The sequence below is a fragment of the Carica papaya genome, chromosome 2 (genome assembly GCF_054855325.1).
Source record: "Carica papaya isolate Zhongbai chromosome 2, ASM5485532v1, whole genome shotgun sequence".
NCBI lineage: Eukaryota > Viridiplantae > Streptophyta > Magnoliopsida > Brassicales > Caricaceae > Carica > Carica papaya.
Window position 1 is genome coordinate 35,014,732 of NC_142310.1, and position 19,464 is coordinate 35,034,195.

The 19,464-nt window shown below is 32.6% G+C and overlaps 3 protein-coding genes and 1 non-coding gene across 5 annotated transcripts; 2 read left to right on the forward strand and 2 right to left on the reverse strand.

Annotated features, from left to right (window-relative positions):
* Positions 1-314: 314 nt before the first annotated feature.
* LOC148269006 (putative LRR receptor-like serine/threonine-protein kinase At1g51860) lies at positions 315-2,429 on the forward strand. Its single transcript, XM_088212334.1, has 3 exons — positions 315-528; positions 655-1,192; positions 1,726-2,429. Exons 1-3 carry the CDS (start codon positions 465-467, stop codon positions 2,285-2,287), a joined length of 1,164 nt encoding a protein of 387 aa, XP_088068460.1. The 5' UTR covers positions 315-464; the 3' UTR covers positions 2,288-2,429.
* A 4,164-nt stretch (positions 2,430-6,593) lies between these two features.
* Positions 6,594-13,657, reverse strand: LOC110826252 (putative NOT transcription complex subunit VIP2). 2 transcript variants are annotated; one of them, XM_022056863.2, is made up of 14 exons: positions 13,496-13,657; positions 12,057-12,195; positions 11,336-11,444; positions 11,071-11,249; positions 10,534-10,915; positions 9,598-9,810; positions 9,409-9,510; positions 8,708-8,796; positions 8,423-8,608; positions 7,647-8,069; positions 7,507-7,559; positions 7,382-7,423; positions 6,946-7,084; positions 6,594-6,828 (listed from the first exon to the last, which is right to left on the reverse strand). In XM_022056863.2, exons 2-14 carry the CDS (start codon positions 12,072-12,074, stop codon positions 6,769-6,771), a joined length of 1,995 nt encoding a protein of 664 aa, XP_021912555.1. In that variant the 5' UTR covers positions 12,075-12,195; positions 13,496-13,657; the 3' UTR covers positions 6,594-6,768. The 2 variants fall into 2 exon arrangements, with proteins under 2 accessions (XP_021912555.1, XP_021912556.1); XM_022056864.2 differs by lacking the exon at positions 9,598-9,810.
* Positions 11,336-11,416, forward strand: LOC148269007 (small nucleolar RNA snoR35). The gene has a single exon (XR_015817447.1). It is a non-coding gene; the product is annotated as a small nucleolar RNA snoR35 (small nucleolar RNA).
* Positions 13,658-14,568: 911 nt separating the features above from the next.
* Positions 14,569-17,658, reverse strand: LOC110826251 (uncharacterized protein At1g24485-like). Its single transcript, XM_088212335.1, has 9 exons — positions 17,552-17,658; positions 16,921-17,440; positions 15,988-16,463; positions 15,760-15,892; positions 15,583-15,651; positions 15,410-15,481; positions 15,252-15,323; positions 14,901-15,139; positions 14,569-14,759 (listed from the first exon to the last, which is right to left on the reverse strand). Exons 1-9 carry the CDS (start codon positions 17,625-17,627, stop codon positions 14,569-14,571), a joined length of 1,848 nt encoding a protein of 615 aa, XP_088068461.1. The 5' UTR covers positions 17,628-17,658.
* Between the last annotated feature and the right edge of the window lie 1,806 nt (positions 17,659-19,464).

Here is a 19,464-nt window from a genome sequence, read left to right on the forward strand (position 1 = left end):
TCAAAAGGGACGAAAAGGCTTGGTTTGAAGGCAATTCCAACATTTATATTTGAGCTGTATTTTAACATTTAGAACTCTCAAGTGACCCACATAGTTCTAATACACAAATATATATACCAGCAACAAGAACCCTAAGTAGTATTCATATATATATATATATATATGAATACTACTTAGGGTTCTTGTTGCTGGCCTATTTGAATCAAGATTTTGACCTTTTCTATTTGCAGCAGAAGAAATCATTCGATATAAACAAGGTTTTTGTTCTCTGATTCTTGTTGTATATTACATATTCTTATATATACTAATCAAGTCATCTTCTGATCTTAACCAGCCGGCAAGAGCAGCAACATTACAATTTCGAGAAATCTTTTTTCCTTTTTAAATTGAATTTTGATTTCAGAATTTCATTTTTTTTTTTTGTTTTTGAACTGAACTAAAGCTTTGATTAATCTTGCTACACGATGCACAGATGGGTCCTGATTCTGCCATTGATATTCGTCTCAATTCACAGCTCAAGAGCTTCCGGTAAGCAGTTAATAATAAACATTTTTACATTTCAATAAGTTTCATAAACTTATTTTCTCTAATGTTTTTAATAAAACTGTTTAGTTTCTCTGTGGAAGTGAAAATTTTTCTTGTTTGTAATTTCAGATTTCTATTTGAACATCGACTGTGGAGTAGATGCACGTTATAGAGATCCAGTCAATTCAATTTCTTGGGAAACAGATTCGGATTTTTCAAAGAAAGGGGAGAATAAGGTCGTCGAGGGTGACAAAATTCTGTCACTACGAGCAATGTACAACCTACGATCTTTCCCGGACGGGACTGTAAATTGTTACATTCTTCCGTTGGAAGAGTCGGGAAAGTACCTCGTCCGTGCAGGTTTTTACTATGGAAACTACGATAATCTCTCGAAGCCTCCGACATTTGATCTCGTGATCAATTCAAACATAACAGTCACCGTAGCCAATACTTCATTTGGAGACGAACCAATTTTCCATGAAGTAATGTTTGTGACAGAAAAGAAGGTAACAACTGTGTGTTTGGTCAAAACTCAAGAAGGAGATGTACCCTTTATTTCTTCAATTGAGGTTTCATTGATTAATCCGGAAGATTACAATTTCGTAAGCAAAAACACGGTATTATACCTCGAGAGCAGGATTAACTATGGCGCCAACAGCTCTATACCGTAAGTATTTTGTTTTCCTAGTCTTTGTTTAATCAAGAAGTTTACACGAATTAAAACTTATTATTATTTTTAGAAAATACAAACATTCATCGATTATGTTATGGATATTTAACAATTATAGCACTACAAAATGATCTTAATAAAACCCTATTCGAATCTACGATTTTAAAAGGCGTATTAAATTAAATAGTAATTAGTATATGATCTACTATTCTTAAACCAAGTCGATTTCATAATTTAATATCTAATTTTCAGGTAGTATGCATTCAAATAATCTTAATAACATCTAATTCAAATTTACTATTAAATTAAAGAGTAGTTTGTATATTATCTACCATTCTTAGACCAAGTTAGATCATAATTTAACTTCTGATTTTTAGACATTATGCATCCAAATAATCTTAATAGAGTCTCGTTCAAACCTACAACATTTTGTAGAAAAACAGACGTACTAGATATTTAATTTTTGAGATAACGATAACATTTATAATTATTAAATATTCTTGAACACTTTTATTTTATGTAATTTACAGGGATCGATTCGATATGTTTGAAGATGAATACAATCGAATTTGGAAGCAGAAACAATTACCCAATTATCAAAATGTAACCATGGATATGATCGATCCATTGGCAGCTAATCGCCTCCCATCCAAAGTGCGACGCTATGCAATTGAAGCAAATAATGTAAACGAATCACTTTTCCTCCCAATCACTTCTCTTCAGAACCCTACTAAATTGTCAGTCTATTTTGTGTTCTACATCGGAGGAACATATTTATATCCACCAAATAACGAAACTAGAAAGTTTGACATATACGTCGATGGCCAGAAAAAGAATACTACAGAACTCATCCCGGGAAATTTATTTTGCAGCATCGTGATAGAATCTCCGGTTGACGGTTCCATTAACGTGACTATATCTCCGATTAATGGAACTACAATGCCACCTGCGATTAATGCCATGGAAATTTTCTCTATAGCTAATGTTTCCAGTTCCCAGATCTCCAAGGCTAATTATCTTCTTCCTGTTTCTTCAATCCCTCTACTTTTGATCTGTTTTCTTGTGGTCTTTTCAGGGTTGTTCGTGAATTAAATAGGTATTTAGTGACATGGGTTCTTTATGTACGCTCTTGTGTTGATGAATGTTCTATATGAGTTTGCTATATTGTATACGTCAAATATTATACTGTGTATTTTTGTATGTCTTTGTTAATAAATTGTATTATAATTAATACATATATGTCAAGTTATTTATAAAATATATAAATTTTATTTAAAAGAATAAAAATGGGATGAAAAGTTAAGGTTTGAAGGCAATTCCAACGTTTATATTTTAGTTTTATTTTTTAACATTTAGCATGAAAGTAGCTTTCAAGTAACCCACATAGTCTAATACATAAATGTATATATATATATATATATATATATATATTTGCATCAAGATATTGATCTGTTCAAGAGAAGAGATTTGATATTGACAGGGTTTTTGTTCTCTGATTCTTCTGGTGTATTATATATTCTTATATATACTAATCAAATTAAGCCAGTCACGTTGTTTCCTCACTAAATCAAAACACTTCCTTAAATCATCTTCCAATCTTAACCAGCCGGCAAGGCAGAAACATCACAACTTTTTTTAAAAAAAAAAAATTGAATTTTCATTTCAAAATTTCATATTTTGAATTGAAGTGTTCGTTACATCTTTCTATTTGATCCTTAATACACAATGCACAGATGGGTCCTGATTCTGCCATTGATGTTGTTTCGATTCACAGCTCGAGAGCTTCCCGTAAGTAGTAGTTAATCCTTTTCATATTTGAGATTTGTTAATTTTCGTAAACTTATTCCAATTTTCACTTCTTAAGATTTTGAAATTTTTTTTACTTTTCAGTTTCAATAAACTGACATAGAAATTTTTTCTTAATTTTATATCGATTAAACTAGTTTTTTATTATGTTATTCATTTTAAGAAATAAAAGGACCTTCGAGAACTGAACGAAATTTTTTTAGATATTTTTTTCGGATTTGTAGAAATTTTTTTAGTACACTGCTTTTTTTATTTTGTTTAAGTGAAAAATTTTCTTGCTTGCAAGCAAACACGCGTTATAAAGATCTAGACAATTCAATTATTTAGGAAACAGATTCGGATATTTTCAAAAAATGGAGAGAATAAGGCCGTCAAGGATGAGAAAATTCTACCAACACTCGCGATGCATACCCTACGATCTTTCCCAACTGGGACTATGAATTGCTTCATTCTTCCGTTGGAAGAGTCGGGAAAGTACCTCGTTCGTGCAGGTTTTTATTACGGAAACTATGATAATTTCTCTTTAAGCCTCCAACATTCGATCTCGTGATCAATTACAACATAACAACCACAGTGTCCAATACTTCATTTGGGAATGAGCCAATTTTTCATGAGGTAATGTTTGTGACAGAAAAGAAAAGGTAACAAGTGTCTGTTTGGTTAAAACTCAAGGAGACATCATGCCCTTTATTTCTTCAATTGGGGTTTCATTGATTAATCCAGAAGCTTACAATTTCATGAGCAATAACATGGTACTACTACCTCCAAAGCAGGAGTAACTACGGCGCCAACAGTTCTATACCGTAAGTATTTTGCTTTCCTAATCTTTGTTTAATCTAGAAGTTCGGATAAATTAAAATTTTTAATATAAAATAAAAATATTTATCAATTAAGTGATATAAATTTAATAATTATAACACGATATAAATAATTTCAAGAGAGTCTGATTAAAATATAATTTTTTATAGAAAAATAAATTTACCCTTCTCAAACCGAGTTAAGTCATAATTCAATTTTTGATTTTTGGACAATATGCATCCAAATAATTTCATATAGGGTACGATTCAAGCTAACAAACTTTTTTAAAAGAATAAAAGTATTAATTATTAAATTAAATAGTAGTTAGTGTACTATCTACTCTTTTTAAAACAAGTTAGATCATAATTCATTTTTTGATTACTTTGTAGTATGCATCCAAATAATCTCGAAACAATCTAATTCAAACTTATGACATTTTATAGAAGAAGACGTATCAACTATTAAATTAAATAATAGTTAGTATACTATATATAATTCTTAAACCATATTAGGTCATAAATTTATTTTTATTTTTAAATAGTATGCATCTAGATAATCTCAGTAGGGTTGTCTCAAACTTATAATTTTTTTGTAAAAGATTAGATTTATGACCTTTTGTAGAATAAGGGACGTACCAATTATTAAATTAAATAACAGTTAGTATACTATATATAATTCTTAAACCATATTATGTCATAAATTAATTTTTTATTTTTGGATAGTGTGCATCTAGATAATCTCAGTAGAGTTGTCTCAAATTTATGATTTTTTGTAGAAGATTAGATGTAGTAACTATTCAATTTTAAGATAAATGATCACATTTAATATTTTTAAATATCCTTAAACACTTATGTTTTATATAATCTACAGGGATCGATTCGATATATTTGAAGATGAATACAACCGAATTTGGAAGTATAAACAATTATTCAATTATCAAAATACAACCATGGATATGATCGATCCATTGGCAGCTAATAGCCTCCCCTCCGACGTGTGGCGCTATGCCATTGAAGCAAATAATGTAAATGAATCACTTTTCTTTCCAATCACTTCTCTAAAAAAGCCAAATAAATTGTCAGTCTATTTTGTGTTATACATCGGAGGGACAGTATTTATATCCACCAAATAATGAAACTAGAAAATTTGCCATATACATCGATGATCAGGAAAAGAATACTACAGAACTCATCCCCGGAAATTTATTTAGCAGCATTGTGATAGAATCTCCGGTTGATGGTTCCATTAATGTGACTATATCTCCATCTGATGGAACTACAATGCCGCCTGCGATTAATGCCATGGAAATTTTCTCTATGGCTAATGTCCGGTATACGAATCTCCAAGGCTAATGATCTTCTTCCTGTTTCTTCAATTTCTCGGCTTTTGATATGTTTTCTTGTGGTCTTATCAAGGTTTTTTGTGAATTAGATAAGTAATCAGTGACATGGATTTTTTTATGTATACTCTTGTGTCGATAAATGATTTTGTGTTTTTATGTTTTATATGAGTTATGTTGTGTTGTATGTGTCACATGTTATATAGGTTCTTCTGTTGAGCTAGCAGATGAATCTTCAATTTACCTTATATAATTGCTAAATTACTGATATATATATTATATGTGTAATATAATCTCGATCAACTTTTATATAAATATTCGTTTTTACTATGTCTCACTGAATAACAATTTATCTACATTTAAAATGATGAAAAGTGTATCATGGAGCTTGGTTGCTTGTATTGATTAAGTATAAAATAATACCGGAATACAAATGTCGAAGATGATCATAACACTCATGACAAATTAGATACAATAATAGTAATAATAACGATACATAATTTGTCTAAAAAAACCTTACCTAGACTAATATGATGGGTATCTAAGACGCCAAGCCAAGTCATTGCTTGAATCTAGGTTGTGACTTGAGTATAAACTGTAAATGACCAAGTTTTATAACTATCCCATAGTTCATTTAGTCATAGAGAATATACCTCATGAGAGTCGAGACCTTGTTCTGAGCACCGTCTTGGTTTGGTATTGAATCTAAGATTAGGTCCTAGGCAATGAACCAACCATTGAGCCTGTTCCTGAGTCAAATTGGAGACAAGGCCTAAACCTATGCCCATCTAGTACCCAGGTCCAAAATCTTGTCTTCGAATAAGGGCACAATCAAGACCAAACGCCAGAAATCATCAATAACCAATTTGGGTCCCCTTTATTCTCGAATCTGACTTCTGAACCAATTTATTTCTTCAGCACTTACAGCGTGCTCAAGGTTTAATCTATCAAGGGCGCAAAGGATCAGCTCACCATGTCATATTTCCATTTTTCTGCCCTTCAATTATGTGATGGGCCTTTAACCAAAAACAAAAATCCCGTGTGAAAGTAAACACCATCCAACAACAACAATCCACTGAATGCTTTTAATTGACGCTTCCTGCACATAAAGAAAAAACCATAACCTTCCAATTCTCCAGGGTGGCAATCCACTCCACCAAGAGAGCTTCTGGTATGCAAAGTTCCTCCTTTTTCTCTTCTCAGTAAGAATATGAAGCAAAGTTCTCATACCTTCATGTCAAAGAATTTTACCAAAGATCTTTCAAATTCAATGAATGCCAGTTCCACAGTCCAAAAGGCGGTACTTAAGGTTGATGGTTACTCTCATACCAAAAAAGATATCTCATAATGTATATAGACATATGCCATCAATAGTTTATATATTCATATGTATGTAGATATATGCTTTATCCTCCTAGAGCCTAAAATAGAAATATTATCTCTCAAAAAGAACCCTGTAAAACGATATATCATCAATAAATGGCTAATAGATGCAAATGCAAGGATCAACAATAAAACCGCTAAAAATTGCTAAGGATTCAAAGAAAATAAAATGCCGGGAAACTAGCTTCTGTTCTTCTAATGAATGTTTTACATGACTGCAACTTTACACTGTAATTAGAAAAACTAGTTAATGTTGAGGTAGCGCTGGTCTCTTTTCCAACATCTCATAATGGAGAACAAAGTTTTCCTGCATCCAAATTACAACATTCAGGGGACTTACAAGAAGAACCCAGAAACACACCCATGACACCAAAAATAAAATAAGAATATAAATGGACAAGACAGGGAACACATAAATCTGAACCTTGCGGATAATTTCAAATGTATTTGGATCAAAACAGTGATATGATCCTCTCTCATAAGTGTTCGTCTTAACTAGTGGTTCCCCAATCCTAATGAACCATAGCCTGTGCTCCTTGTGATAAAACCAGCCTCTATTATAGCTGCAAACAACAATGTTAAAATAACTATTCAGGCAATTTACCACCTTATTGGCCTTGCTGGCTTATAGGAAGAAAATACAAACATTTTTCCCAATTAGGCTAAATCAACGCTGCCAAGTGAAAAGAACAATTAGATACTCTAAGATCACATTTGGCTTATCGAGTAACTCAAACACAAAAGCTATTCTAATTATGCATCTCAAGGCTAATATAAATTTAAAACTAAAATTTGATGGAAATTGAACAGATGAGCCGTAATAATACTGGCAGGGAAGTTATTTGGCTTAGGAAACATACAGTTCATTTGCAGCATATAATTGTGCTTCATCTTTCGGCATGCTGCAAATAACAAATAAAGGTGGTTAAGATCTGATCATCAAGAAAGACAAAACAAGAGCATGCAATCTGATAAAGAGATGTACCTGTAAAATATATAAAACAGTGTGTCCACCGTGAACTTGGCAAAGTATCCTTGCTGCAGCCAGCCAAAACACATTAGACAAAAGCAAACAACAATTCGTAATGCACAAAAACTGCATTTTAATTATGAAGCGCAACTCACATGTAAAGCAGGTGGCTGTTTAGCATAATAGCACTGTGGCACGCTGAATTCTGGATCACCTTTGGCTGGTTCATCTGACCATGGGGAACCAAAAGTCTTGTGAAGGTTGTCTGTTGAATTTAAATTTAATCCTAGAGTTGTCAGATCGATTCCAAGAGCAAGTGAGGTCAGATCAGGATCACTCATTTTTATGACGCTTAATAAGCCAAGTAAGCCAAATGGATCCGGATTAGACTGCGCTGCCTGCATGGATTTCATGCCTGGGTCCCTAAATGACTGATTAACAGCTGACATTTGCTGCAAGCGAAACTGAGATTGGTTCTGGTGTTGCTGATACTGCTGGATAAGTTGGTCATAACCAATACCAGAAACTGTATTTGGAGAATTTAGGGGTCTCAGTCCAATGCCAGGTGGTCCGCTGGTCTGAAAAAGAAAAAAGTCAGAGGTAGATTAAATTATAAATATGGGAAAAGATTAGTATAGATATTTTAAGAAAAAGGATCAGCATTCATGTCCTCAAGACCCACTTCCCTCAACAATAAATTAATATAGGAGAAAAGGTTGGAGCCCGTCATCTTAATTTTCAGTTCATATTAAAGAGTGCAGCATGTTATACCATAACATAACATTTAGAGAACAAAGTGCCCACAGGTCAGAAATTATCAATAGCAATTTACATTAAAATCTATTAAAGGAGGATGAACCGTCCACCCCACACCCCTCAAGAAGAAAACAAAAAAATAACAGAACATCTTCACAATACCAAACCTTCACACCTGTGAGTGGTACGTTGAATGTGAAGATGGAAAGATATCTGAGCCATGTAAATGAAGAAGATCTTGATTGTTTACAGGTGAAAAAGAGACACCACTACTACTGACTGATGGAGCATGTTGCTGCTGCTGCTGTGGACGATGAGATGAATAGGTTCCTCCAAAATTCAACCCAGCAGACCTTCCCATCTGCAAATTGAAGCATTTAAATATGAAGGAGACCTCATTAAACAAGCAGAATCAGGTCATTCAAGAAGGCAAGGCATTCTTTTACAAGCTGCAACTCACAGAGAAATGTTGTGACTGCATCATCGACATAGCATTGTCATGAAGTGGTTCTTTTTGATGCAAATCCATCCCATAATCCGCATTACCACCTGAAAAGACCTAAAATATGATCAAGAATACAATCGTTTTAAGGAAACAAATTAATAGTTAAGCAAGAGAAACTGATAATCTTCCATAAGGTATATTTTTATAAGATCTCCATAAGAATAATTTCTCAAAGTTCCGGAACCAGCGATTAAATAAATAAGTAAAATTCAAAGTAGGCCTCAAAAGTACTAGAAATGTTAAAATTCAGTCCATGACACACCACTAAGACAACTGGAGACATCTGAGATATTTATTAGAAAACCAACACATAGGGGCTCTTAAACAGAAGCTTATCAGATGATGTGAAACTTTGAGACCTATGAATTTCTAAAACCATCAAGTTTTGAGTTCACACCCGCCATCTCTGGAAGCACCTCTTAAGCTATACCTTCATCATAGTTAATAACTAATACCTGTCAGCATCTTCTAACTAGAGCCAGACATTAAGGCACCATTGCCAACATGGAAATCCATCTCAGATCAGATGGGTTGATACCTCACATTTACCAGCAAAGGGAAGCTATAAAATGCATTTAAAACCAAATTTTCTTGTAAAAAGTTTTATTATTTAAACCTTTATTATTAAAGACTTAAAAAAGGTGGGGGCTGCGCACCTTTAAATCCTGGTAGAGCAGGAAAATCTTCACTTTGCATGCTGAACTCTTGGTTTTGTTGAACAATAGGACTAACTCCCAGGCCTTGTTTTCGTAATGAACCTGCAAAATTTTTAAATTATACTATATTTTGAGATACTACCTATTTAACATCCAACAGCCAAATGGCACAATCTATTCTTTAACAACCTAATTGTCCTTGAGGCCCGCCAGCGGAACTAGGGCGACTCGTCAACTGAGGGAAGTCATTATTTATATCAAATGGGGAATTGTCACTAGAATTTACATCATTCAGCATTCCCATTGAGCTTAGATTGTTCACTGCCTGAACATGGCTTTGAGAAAGTGGACCACCAGCTGTAGGATAAGAATTTCCTAACATAGAAATTACTTGAGGAGATCCTGAACCCAGAAAATATCATCCAAACAATCAGATAAGCTAAACAAGTAACCCACCTAGTTCGTCGTTTTTAATATAGACTTTAATGGAAAATAAGATCAATGGAATGCAGATATATTTCCACATTAGACCAACCACGGGAAACATGAAATGGCTAGGAAAGATATTAAAGTTGAGCATTTATTGAGAGGATCATAAAAGCACACAAATGTGAATCGGACAACAACATCTACAATGCAGAAGATTCTGTACACAGACAGTTTACCCATTTTATCTAATGAAGAGATATTAATAAGAAGTTAATTCGAGTTTCCTTTTGATGTAAATAATGATACCACACACTAACCAGCCAGAAGTTAAACCAAGTTTAATAACCTCCTTTTATATAAAGCTAAAATATAACTATTACTTTGCTATCTCAAATCTGTTCCGGAAACCACACCTTCAAATTGGCCCCATGACAGAACTAAACAACAGATTGCATCCAATTGCTTATTTAACTATCATCAGAAGCATTCATCAATTTCTATTTTCCTTCCAAAAAAAGGATAAGTCAATGAAATTTGAAAACTAAAACATATAAGAATATCTTATCTAACGATAAAGAATAGGTATATGTGTACTCAAACAGAAGCATCAGTATTCACAACGATTTCCCTTTAACATAAGCACAACTTTTCAGCCACTTCAAAGCCACTAACAAGCTGTCACAAGTTAGAAAATACCTTGGGGAAGCACTCCACTCATCAATCGATTTTGCCCTTGCACGCCTAAACTTCCGGATCCACTATTTGCGGTTAAATTTAGACGAGAAGCAAGCCCAGGCACAGATAACCCTCCACCAGAGGTTATGCTCCTTCCTATGTTGGCCCCACTTACCATGTTTCCCATAGAACTTGTTATCCGGGGACCAGCATTTCCCAAAATTGGGGATACTCCCAATCCTGGAACAGCATTCCTGTTACCAATTGCAGCAGAGGTTGGGAGAATCCCAGGAATAGAACCGCCAACTCCATTTGTGTTACTTCCAAATCCAGGGTTTCCTACAACACTCATACCTCCTCTATTTGTGACTCCAGAATGTCCATGGGAGCTGCCATGAGATAGCTGCAAAACAGATAGAATGGATAAACTAAAATAAGGACATTGCATTATTAATAATAGAGAAAAAGAGAATCGAAGAGAAATAGCAGCTGGTAAAAATTGCTTTCATGCAAGTACAGCAAGCAATAATGACCATATGGTGTGAATATTACAAGTACCTGAGAAAGAGCAACAGGTAGATTATTCGAGGCAAATCTTCCACTAGAAAGGCTTCCAGTTGGTTGTTGAACCCCACCAGAGGCAACATTATTTATACTAGAGTTTCTTGATGTAAGGGTGCCTGGTATGTTAGGAACGCTAAAGTTACCATGAATATTATGAAGCCCCTGAATGGTTCCTGTACAACAAAGAAAAAGTAAAAGTTGAAGTTTTCAAAGTTCAGAAGAATACAAATGGGATGAACTCCAACAAATTCATACTCACCAGTGTGATGGAAAACTGGGGAGGCTGCACCAGACTGACCAGAGAAAGAAGTGGCAAAAGATCTTCCAGTGCTGTCTGGTAGATTTGAAGCTGATCCATTGATAGAGGACTGCAGCCCCAAAGCACATCATGGTTTGCAGTGAAAATATAGTGGTCACAAAGCGCATACAATCCAAAAGAAATCACAAAGAGAAGAAAGATCACAACATAGAGATAACATATACAGCATCAAGGATGCAAAAGTAACAGTTTCTTGAAGATTAAATGTTTATTCCAGTAAACCTTAGAAATTTAGAACTGTGAACATCGTATAGATTGTGAATAGAAGACTCATGAAGGTAGAATCAAAAGAGATACTCCAGGATACTTATCATAGGCAAAATTGCACTCCAGATTCTAGGATATTTACAACCGTAAGTAGAATAAGTGAGAATGCTGGATTAGAAAATCCCAAAATATGCAAAAAGTAGTCACATGCATGGACCTCTGAAATTCGCACATAGGTGAATTAGGAGTTACGGACCTAAAACCAAAATATAATAACTGTTCTGACACCAACCATACAAAGAGTCAAAACACATGATCAGTGCTCAACGAAGTAAGCATGCCTACAGGCTATATATCGCCTTCATGCCTTGAAATAGAAAACAAGATTTATCAGCTAGATGAATGGTTGGGATGTGTACTGAGTTTGAGCACATCTAGGGTTAAGCAGCAGTACATTAAGTAAGCCCGACATTGTACGAAGCGTCAATACGTCATGCAAAAACTCATTCCTTGCTGGGAACAAACCCCTCTGTCTCTTTGCGGTCCGAAATTGCCGATTTAGAAAGCTTCCAAGTGAGTATTGAATTTATAGCCTGAAAAGACAACATTGCCGTAAGAGAAATATCCCAAATACAAACACGTGGCATAAGTACGATACAAATACGAACAAAAAAATATATGATAACATTACAAGATCATCCAATAATGAGCTTCATTACAAGCCCCATAATGGTAAAAAACCCAAATTGAATACATAATGTCCCATCCTTTATGTGTAATAACTTGCATTGTTTGAATTGACATGTGGTTATTCTCTTGAAACACAAATGTCACAATCAAAAGTCCTCAAAATAAGAACGCCAGTCACGCAGGAAAAGACCTCTGGGCTCAACGCTTCTATGAAAATTTCTAGAGACCTTTTAAAATGGGGAGATAGCCATGAAACAGCAACCATATGGTAACTGACCAGAATAACACTTTGCAAAAACCCAAGTGCATACAGTATATGAAAAAAGAAAATAATAATAATAATAATAATAACTAGTTAATAAATAATTCCAGATCTCGTTCAATGCTCATTCAAATGCACAATCAAAATACATTAAGAGTATCTAAAATGAAAAGAATTCCATCTTTTATAGTTTGTAGGAAACTGCAATAACTTCATCATTAGTTAGGAATATTTTTAGCTAATAGTAAGGCCACAAACACGAACCTCCAAGTTTTCGATTAGAAGACTCTCCCTAGACCTAAAAAATCTCAAAATGAACATAGGCATAAAAAGACATCTCATATCTCGAGCATTCAATACAATCCCGCATGACAATGCCATATAGTATACAGAATATAAAATTCGAACCTATCCTTTTACACTTCCTGCCAGCTAAACTTCAATTTCTTTACTGCCAGATTGAAGAACAACATCGAAATTGAAAAGAGTTGTTTGATTATTCCCAGTGAACGTATTATTACATCTTTTAATTTATCATTTCCTCGGGACTTAAGGCACACTCCACCATTGCTGTCCTTACTTCAGGCAAGCTTCTAAAGCCATAGAACCAAGCAAGCAAAACAATATGTCCACATTATCTTTCATTCTCATCGCAGTTTCTCAGCAACCAAACAAACACTAAAACACATAGTACCCCCCGGTTACCCCCTCGAAAATCCTTAAAACTAACAAAAAATTACACAATGAATTCTGCGTTACCAAATTAACAAAATCCTGCCGAACAAAACCTCAATTGAAAAGCACGAGATAGATACCGGGGAAGAAAGTTAAATTTAGGTTTTAAATAGAGTCGCGTAAAATGCGTGGATCGTAAACTGAGAGATAGTGCTTCCGAGATCGAACTCGGTCGAGTTAAAATCGAACTCAGAGAGTGAGAGTACCTGAGAGTCAGATCAGCGAGATTCGATTATCGATAGACAGAGAGAAAGAGAGAGATCTTTGGTGAAGAGTCAAATGAGCGAGCTCTGGCTGTGTACCCTAAAATCGAAAGTGCAGGAGGACAGAGAAAAAGGGACATAGAGAAATGGCAAGTAAAATGATTTTTTATTAGTTTAAAAATAAATAATACGTATAATATAAGAGAGAGTGCGTGCGGACATTATTCTATGCGGTGACGTGTTGTGGCTTATCATGGTGCTGCATAATTATTAAATATTTTTTAAAATATTATAATAATTTAATTAAAAATTATTTATTTTAATTTTTGTTATTAGAAAAAATAATTAAAAATAAATAAATCCGCGCCAATGATGTGATTAGTTATAAAATTAGAACAACAGTGATATAGTAATTAGATTTTAAATTTATTTTAAATAAATGTTAGAATAATTAATCTTAAAAAATTCGATAATTTTTATTATCATTACTAAATTAATAATTATAATTCATAGTGAATTTGTATTCTATTGCTAATTTAAAAACGAAAATGAAATAATTAAAATAAAAAAAAATGGATTAACTCATGCCATATATAAAATCGTAGGTGTCATCCCCATCATATAATATAATTCATGGCATATATAAAGTTGGAATTATGTTACGTTAAAATCACATCACAACATTTCAATTGATTTCTATCAAATTACAATGGAATGGGATAAGGCCGAATTGACTAATTGTCCAATAAGGATGATGGGCGGGGCCCAAATATTGACATAAAAAGAATAATTATATAACATATATAAATTTTAATTTTATAAATGATATAAATATATATATATATATATACACTTAATTCCAACTCAATTCAAAGTTTATTGTTTTACTGCCATCTTTTTATTTTCACTCTCCAAATTAAATAGAGAAAAATTAAATATTTTCTAATATTGAAATCAAAATATGAATTAATAATTAATCATGAACATCACATGCATGATGGGTTTAATCTCTTTTTCCATTAAATAAAAATAAAATACATGAAAAATAGAGATATATATATATATATACACATATATTAGACTTCATTATGATCATGATCATGATCATGCATTTGATCTCCATGTTGAGTTTGATTGTGATCTTGATCTTGATCTTGAATGTTGACCTTAAATTCATTCATCACATTTTGTCCCACCATCTGAAAATTCATTGCTTGGCCCTGCCCTACTCCATTGTTATTGTTCATCTTTGATCCTCCATTTTGCACTTAACAAAGATAAATTATAATTTAATTTACATAGTAATTATTTAAAAAAAATTTAAACTAATTTAAAATTTGTCAATTTTTAAAATAAAATATTATTTTTACAAAAAATTTTAGAACAAATAGTTATTTGGTAATTTTACCTGCATTATTGTTGTCTGCTATCGTTGCTGATTTTCTCCTTTGATGCATTATGAGAAATAATCCCGCGATAATCCATATAAGAACAAATAATGGAATCGTGACTCCAAGTATTATTGGTAGCTTATTACTTTTCTTATTGTCATCAGAAGACGAATTTGTTGAGTCGTCGCTTCGTTTGTTGGTTTCACTTGTTTTACACTTTTTGTCGGATGCACATAATTCAGAATTACCCGTTATTCTGGTATTTAAATCACAATATACAATTTGAATATATTAAAAACTATCATATTTTTAAATTCATCTAAACATATTCGTTCATTCAATTAAGAAAAAAAAAATGGATTACTCACACTAATTTTAGCTGACTGTTCTTTGAAATTGAGGTGGGAATTGGTCCAATGAACAAATTATCTGCCAAGTTCCTAAGAATTACAATTTCAAATTGATTAATTAGTATGAAAATAACAAGTTTAATCAAAACAATTTGTTTTAAGATAATTAAACTCACAATAACTTCAGATTAGGTAAGGTGCCAAGAAATTCAGGTATAGTCCCCTCCAAGCTGTTGTTATGCAAATCTCTGCAACATATCATATTACAAATAAATAAATAAATACAAAATTAAATTTAAATTAGAAAAATATAATTTGATTATGCAATTTTTTTCTTTCCCCAACTCACACTGTTTCCAAAGCAGTCATAGAGCTGAAATCAGGGAGCCGACCAGACAATTCGAAGCTGCTGAGATGCCTGCAAAAATTTATTTATTTATTTGCAGTATTTAAAGTGGTTAATCATATATTTACTCTTTTTTAAATGATAATTAAATTAATATAATGAAGTATTTAAGTTAATTACAATGCCGTTACACGTGGCGTGACATCACTGGTGCAGTTGATCCAATCCCATGCATAAGGAGCAGGAAGGCAAGGATCACCTTGCCAATCACCGAGCACGCTGAATTCTTCTTGAAGTGCAGCTAAACCTTCAACTGATTTAACAAAACACAGTTTCATACTTATATACAAGCATGTCATTAACGAAAAAACCTATATATACATATATATATATATGTATAAGAATTACCGTCACTGGTATGTGTTCCATCAGTCAAAGCATCACTGATGGTGAAAACCTCCAAAGCATTAATGAGAGGAGGCAAGGTAGAATCAGGGGTAGCCTCTAACGAGAAAGTGGTATTGGAAGATGCGGAGAAATTACTTAAAAAAACTTCTCCTGCAACTCCAAATGGCGGGACGAGCTCATCCGAGGAGGCTTCGCCATTGATGTGGAGCTTGAAGGATCTTTTGTCTAAGGAAGACAACTGGGTGACCTCTGAGAAGTACATGTTCATGTAGATTGGGACACTGGTAAGAGGAAGATTGGTGCCTAGGGTTATAATTATGGAGGTGTTTGGAGCAGCAAAGGCATTTTGTAGAACTTCTTTTGGTGGGTTGTCCTTTAGGTTAACTAAAATTAGAGATGCTTCGTTCTCGAGTTCTGTGAATCCTGCTGCGTTTACTGCTGGAATCCAGATTCTGTCAAATGGGTCGGTTGGGAACCTGAAAAATGAATTTGAGAGATTTTAGTTTAAAATTAGGTTACATAATAATTAAGTATATTTTTATATATAAACCTAACGAAAACATATTCTGATTTTGACTTTTGAAAAAATTACTTTAAATTTACACATTTGATTTTTAAAACATTTTTAAAATGTAAAAAAGAAAATTAAAATCCAAGGTAGACGCATCCTATTTACTATTACTTATAAAAATAAAATAACATATATTTAATTAAAATAATTTTTGAGATTTCATATATAAATTTATGTTAAAAAAAATATTTATTTTTTAAAACTATAAATTATAAGTTTTGTCTCTACGAGTATCAAAAACGAATTTTCATATTTTTTCTAAAAATATTTCTTAATTTTATCGGTTATTTGTAAATATGTTCTTAAAAATACAAAAATTAAAACCAAACAACGAGCACATACGTATATATATATATATATACCTTATGATATCAGAAGCGCCAAAAGCAACTCTCCTCCTCAAAAACAAAGCATGGTTAGAATCAACATGTCCGTACATGTCAGAGCTCAGAGATCTCACTTCAATGGCGGATATGAAAGGAACCATGTTAGGAAAAGACTGAGCTACGCACACACTTGTACTCCCCCTCTTAGGTGAGTAAATGGCCTCGTAGTACACTAAGTCGTCGCCGGACGTCACCACGGTGGTCCAGCGGTTACCGTCGAACTGGAGATCGAACATCGGCGGCGAAGATTTCTTGTCGTAGTTGCCATAGAAGAAGCTCGCTCGGACCAAAAGCTGAGACCCTTTGTCGGCTTCAATGGCGTAGCAGTTCTTGTTGCGGGTGGGGAAGGCTCTGAGCGTCGTGAGGTATTGAGGCAGTGTCGTTTTGGTTGATTGGACGGTGAATGACTCGCCGTTTTGGATGAGTTCGTCGTCTCCGACCCAGGTTATTTGGTTGTCGTCGGAGAAGGTTTCCGACGAGCCGCAGTCTATGCTTACTGAAAATGTGAAACATAATTAAATAATATATATACACACACACACATACAGATGTAAGTATAAGATATATATAGATCTTTATTTAAGAAATGAAGAAGAAAAGAGATTACCATCTGCAAAAGCGGATAAGGAAGAAAAAGCCAAGAGAAGAAACAAGAGAGAGCTAACCATGGAGGAGGTACTCATGGGTTATTTTGATCAAGGATGAAGCTTAGCCCTTTGGATAGATACGTGTGTATGTATATGTGTGTATATATATATATATAGGTATGTATGGATATACGATTTTGATGGGCATTCGCGGGAACATGTGGAATATTACATGCAGAGTAACTAGTTGAGAGAAGAGTTGACTTTGAATGACATTACAAAAGAGAACGGAAATAAAACTTAGAATTTGAAAACTCTAGTGGTTATGGTTTGGGAGTTGACATTCACTTGTTCAATTATTTAGTAGGTGTATACAAAACTTATATCAAGTGGGAAAATTATATACTAACAATACAACTGTTTAAAATTTAATTTCATATGTATTAATAAATTATAGTAATAAAATTATATATTATTCTAACTAGTTAATTACGAATCAAATAAAAATAATTACAATAATATTAATACTGATTTTAATTTTTTTTAAATATAATAAATTTAATACGGAACCTAATATTTTCGCATTTAAAAAATAAGGTGACTTTTTAATTTTATTCTTATCAATTTCTTTTTAATATATATATACACACACACAAAAGAATTCAACTATTAATATAGCTTGAAGATTAAGTTCGAGTACTAACTATTTGTTATTCCGCATGCTTTTTCATAAAAATTCACATATAATATAATTATATATATATGAAAAAAAGAGTTTGTTAAATTAATATAAAGTAAAATTTTACTAATTAAATTAATTCTCAAATTTTCCAATTGTTTTACATATCTTTTAGTGTTGTTTTATTTAATTATTTAATTATTTATTTTTGCATATTGCCCTTTTTATAATATATTACCCACGTTGATAAATAAACAATTACATACAATTTAGTACATGGACACAAATTATTGTTGACTCCAATAGTTATATAAACACCACTTGATTATTGTCTTGTTGAAAATTTTGTGCCAGCAGATTTCTTTGAATTGGCTTATTGGTTTATAATCGTCAAAGTCAATCACATGAATTTTGAAGTTGGAGCTCGTTGACTTGGATAAAGGGAAAAAAAAAAAAAAGATGCACCAATTTTTGTTTTTGTTTTTTTAAATTATTTCCCTTAAAATATTCGATTTAATAACTTAATATTTTTTATTAATTTTCTTTATCTTATTTTATTTTCCTTTAAATCGTTTTATTTAATAACTTAATATATTTCAAATTTGTATGCTTTTTTTTTATTTTGTTTTGTTGAATGAATATTTTCTTTAATCTTAATAATCTTTTTATAAAAAAAAAATTACTATTTGTATGTTAAATTATTGTGTTATCAAATTAACTGGACGTGGTTAAAAATGATATGTTATGGTTAAAGGTATATTAAATTTTAATGCATCAAATTAAAGTGTGAGTTTTCTTTTTATGTTTGGTGACCATATATGTAATTTTTAATTTTGTGATGGCTCAAATTATGAATAAGTAAATTACACGTAAAATTTTTTATTTTGACATCTCATTATCAGAAATAGAGAGAGTGCGATAATTTCAAAAGTAACGCCCCGTTCTAATTATGGAGGCGTTATTGTAACCCGTAAACTCAATTCTTAATAATCGTGCATCATACAACGAGTTCACATTATTTCATTCACCAAAATGTATAAAAATTTATTAGTGAGTACATGATCAATCTACATCGTACAATTCTATTCTCAATAGTGATAAAGCGTATACATTCATGTGTTTATCAAACGAAATATCGTATATTAATCGTTGCTCATGCAAGGTGTTCTATTTCTAGACATTTTGATGCATACTACTGTTTTGACAAATATGGAAATAAAGTTAATGAACATAAACATGCAAAGTAAAATAAAT

Bases quoted from the DNA above. Each gene is read 5' to 3' on its own strand.
- LOC148269006 (XM_088212334.1), top strand. From the start codon at position 465: ATGCACAGATGGGTCCTGATTCTGCCATTGATATTCGTCTCAATTCAC. The intron at 529-654 runs GTAAGCAGTTAA...TTGTAATTTCAG, and splicing joins TCACAGCTCAAGAGCTTCCG to ATTTCTATTTGAACATCGAC. The intron at 1,193-1,725 runs GTAAGTATTTTG...TGTAATTTACAG, and splicing joins GGCGCCAACAGCTCTATACC to GGATCGATTCGATATGTTTG.
- LOC110826252 (XM_022056863.2), bottom strand. The intron at 10,916-11,070 runs GTACTTGTAATA...TCTGTTTTGCAG, and splicing joins TACCTGTTGCTCTTTCTCAG to CTATCTCATGGCAGCTCCCA. The intron at 7,085-7,381 runs GTATGTTTCCTA...TGTTGTTTGCAG, and splicing joins TTATATGCTGCAAATGAACT to CTATAATAGAGGCTGGTTTT.
- LOC110826251 (XM_088212335.1), bottom strand. From the start codon at position 17,627: ATGAGTACCTCCTCCATGGTTAGCTCTCTCTTGTTTCTTCTCTTGGCT. The intron at 15,893-15,987 runs GTAATTCTTATA...TTGTTAAATCAG, and splicing joins TGGAACACATACCAGTGACG to TTGAAGGTTTAGCTGCACTT. The intron at 15,482-15,582 runs GTGAGTTGGGGA...GATATGTTGCAG, and splicing joins ATGACTGCTTTGGAAACAGT to AGATTTGCATAACAACAGCT.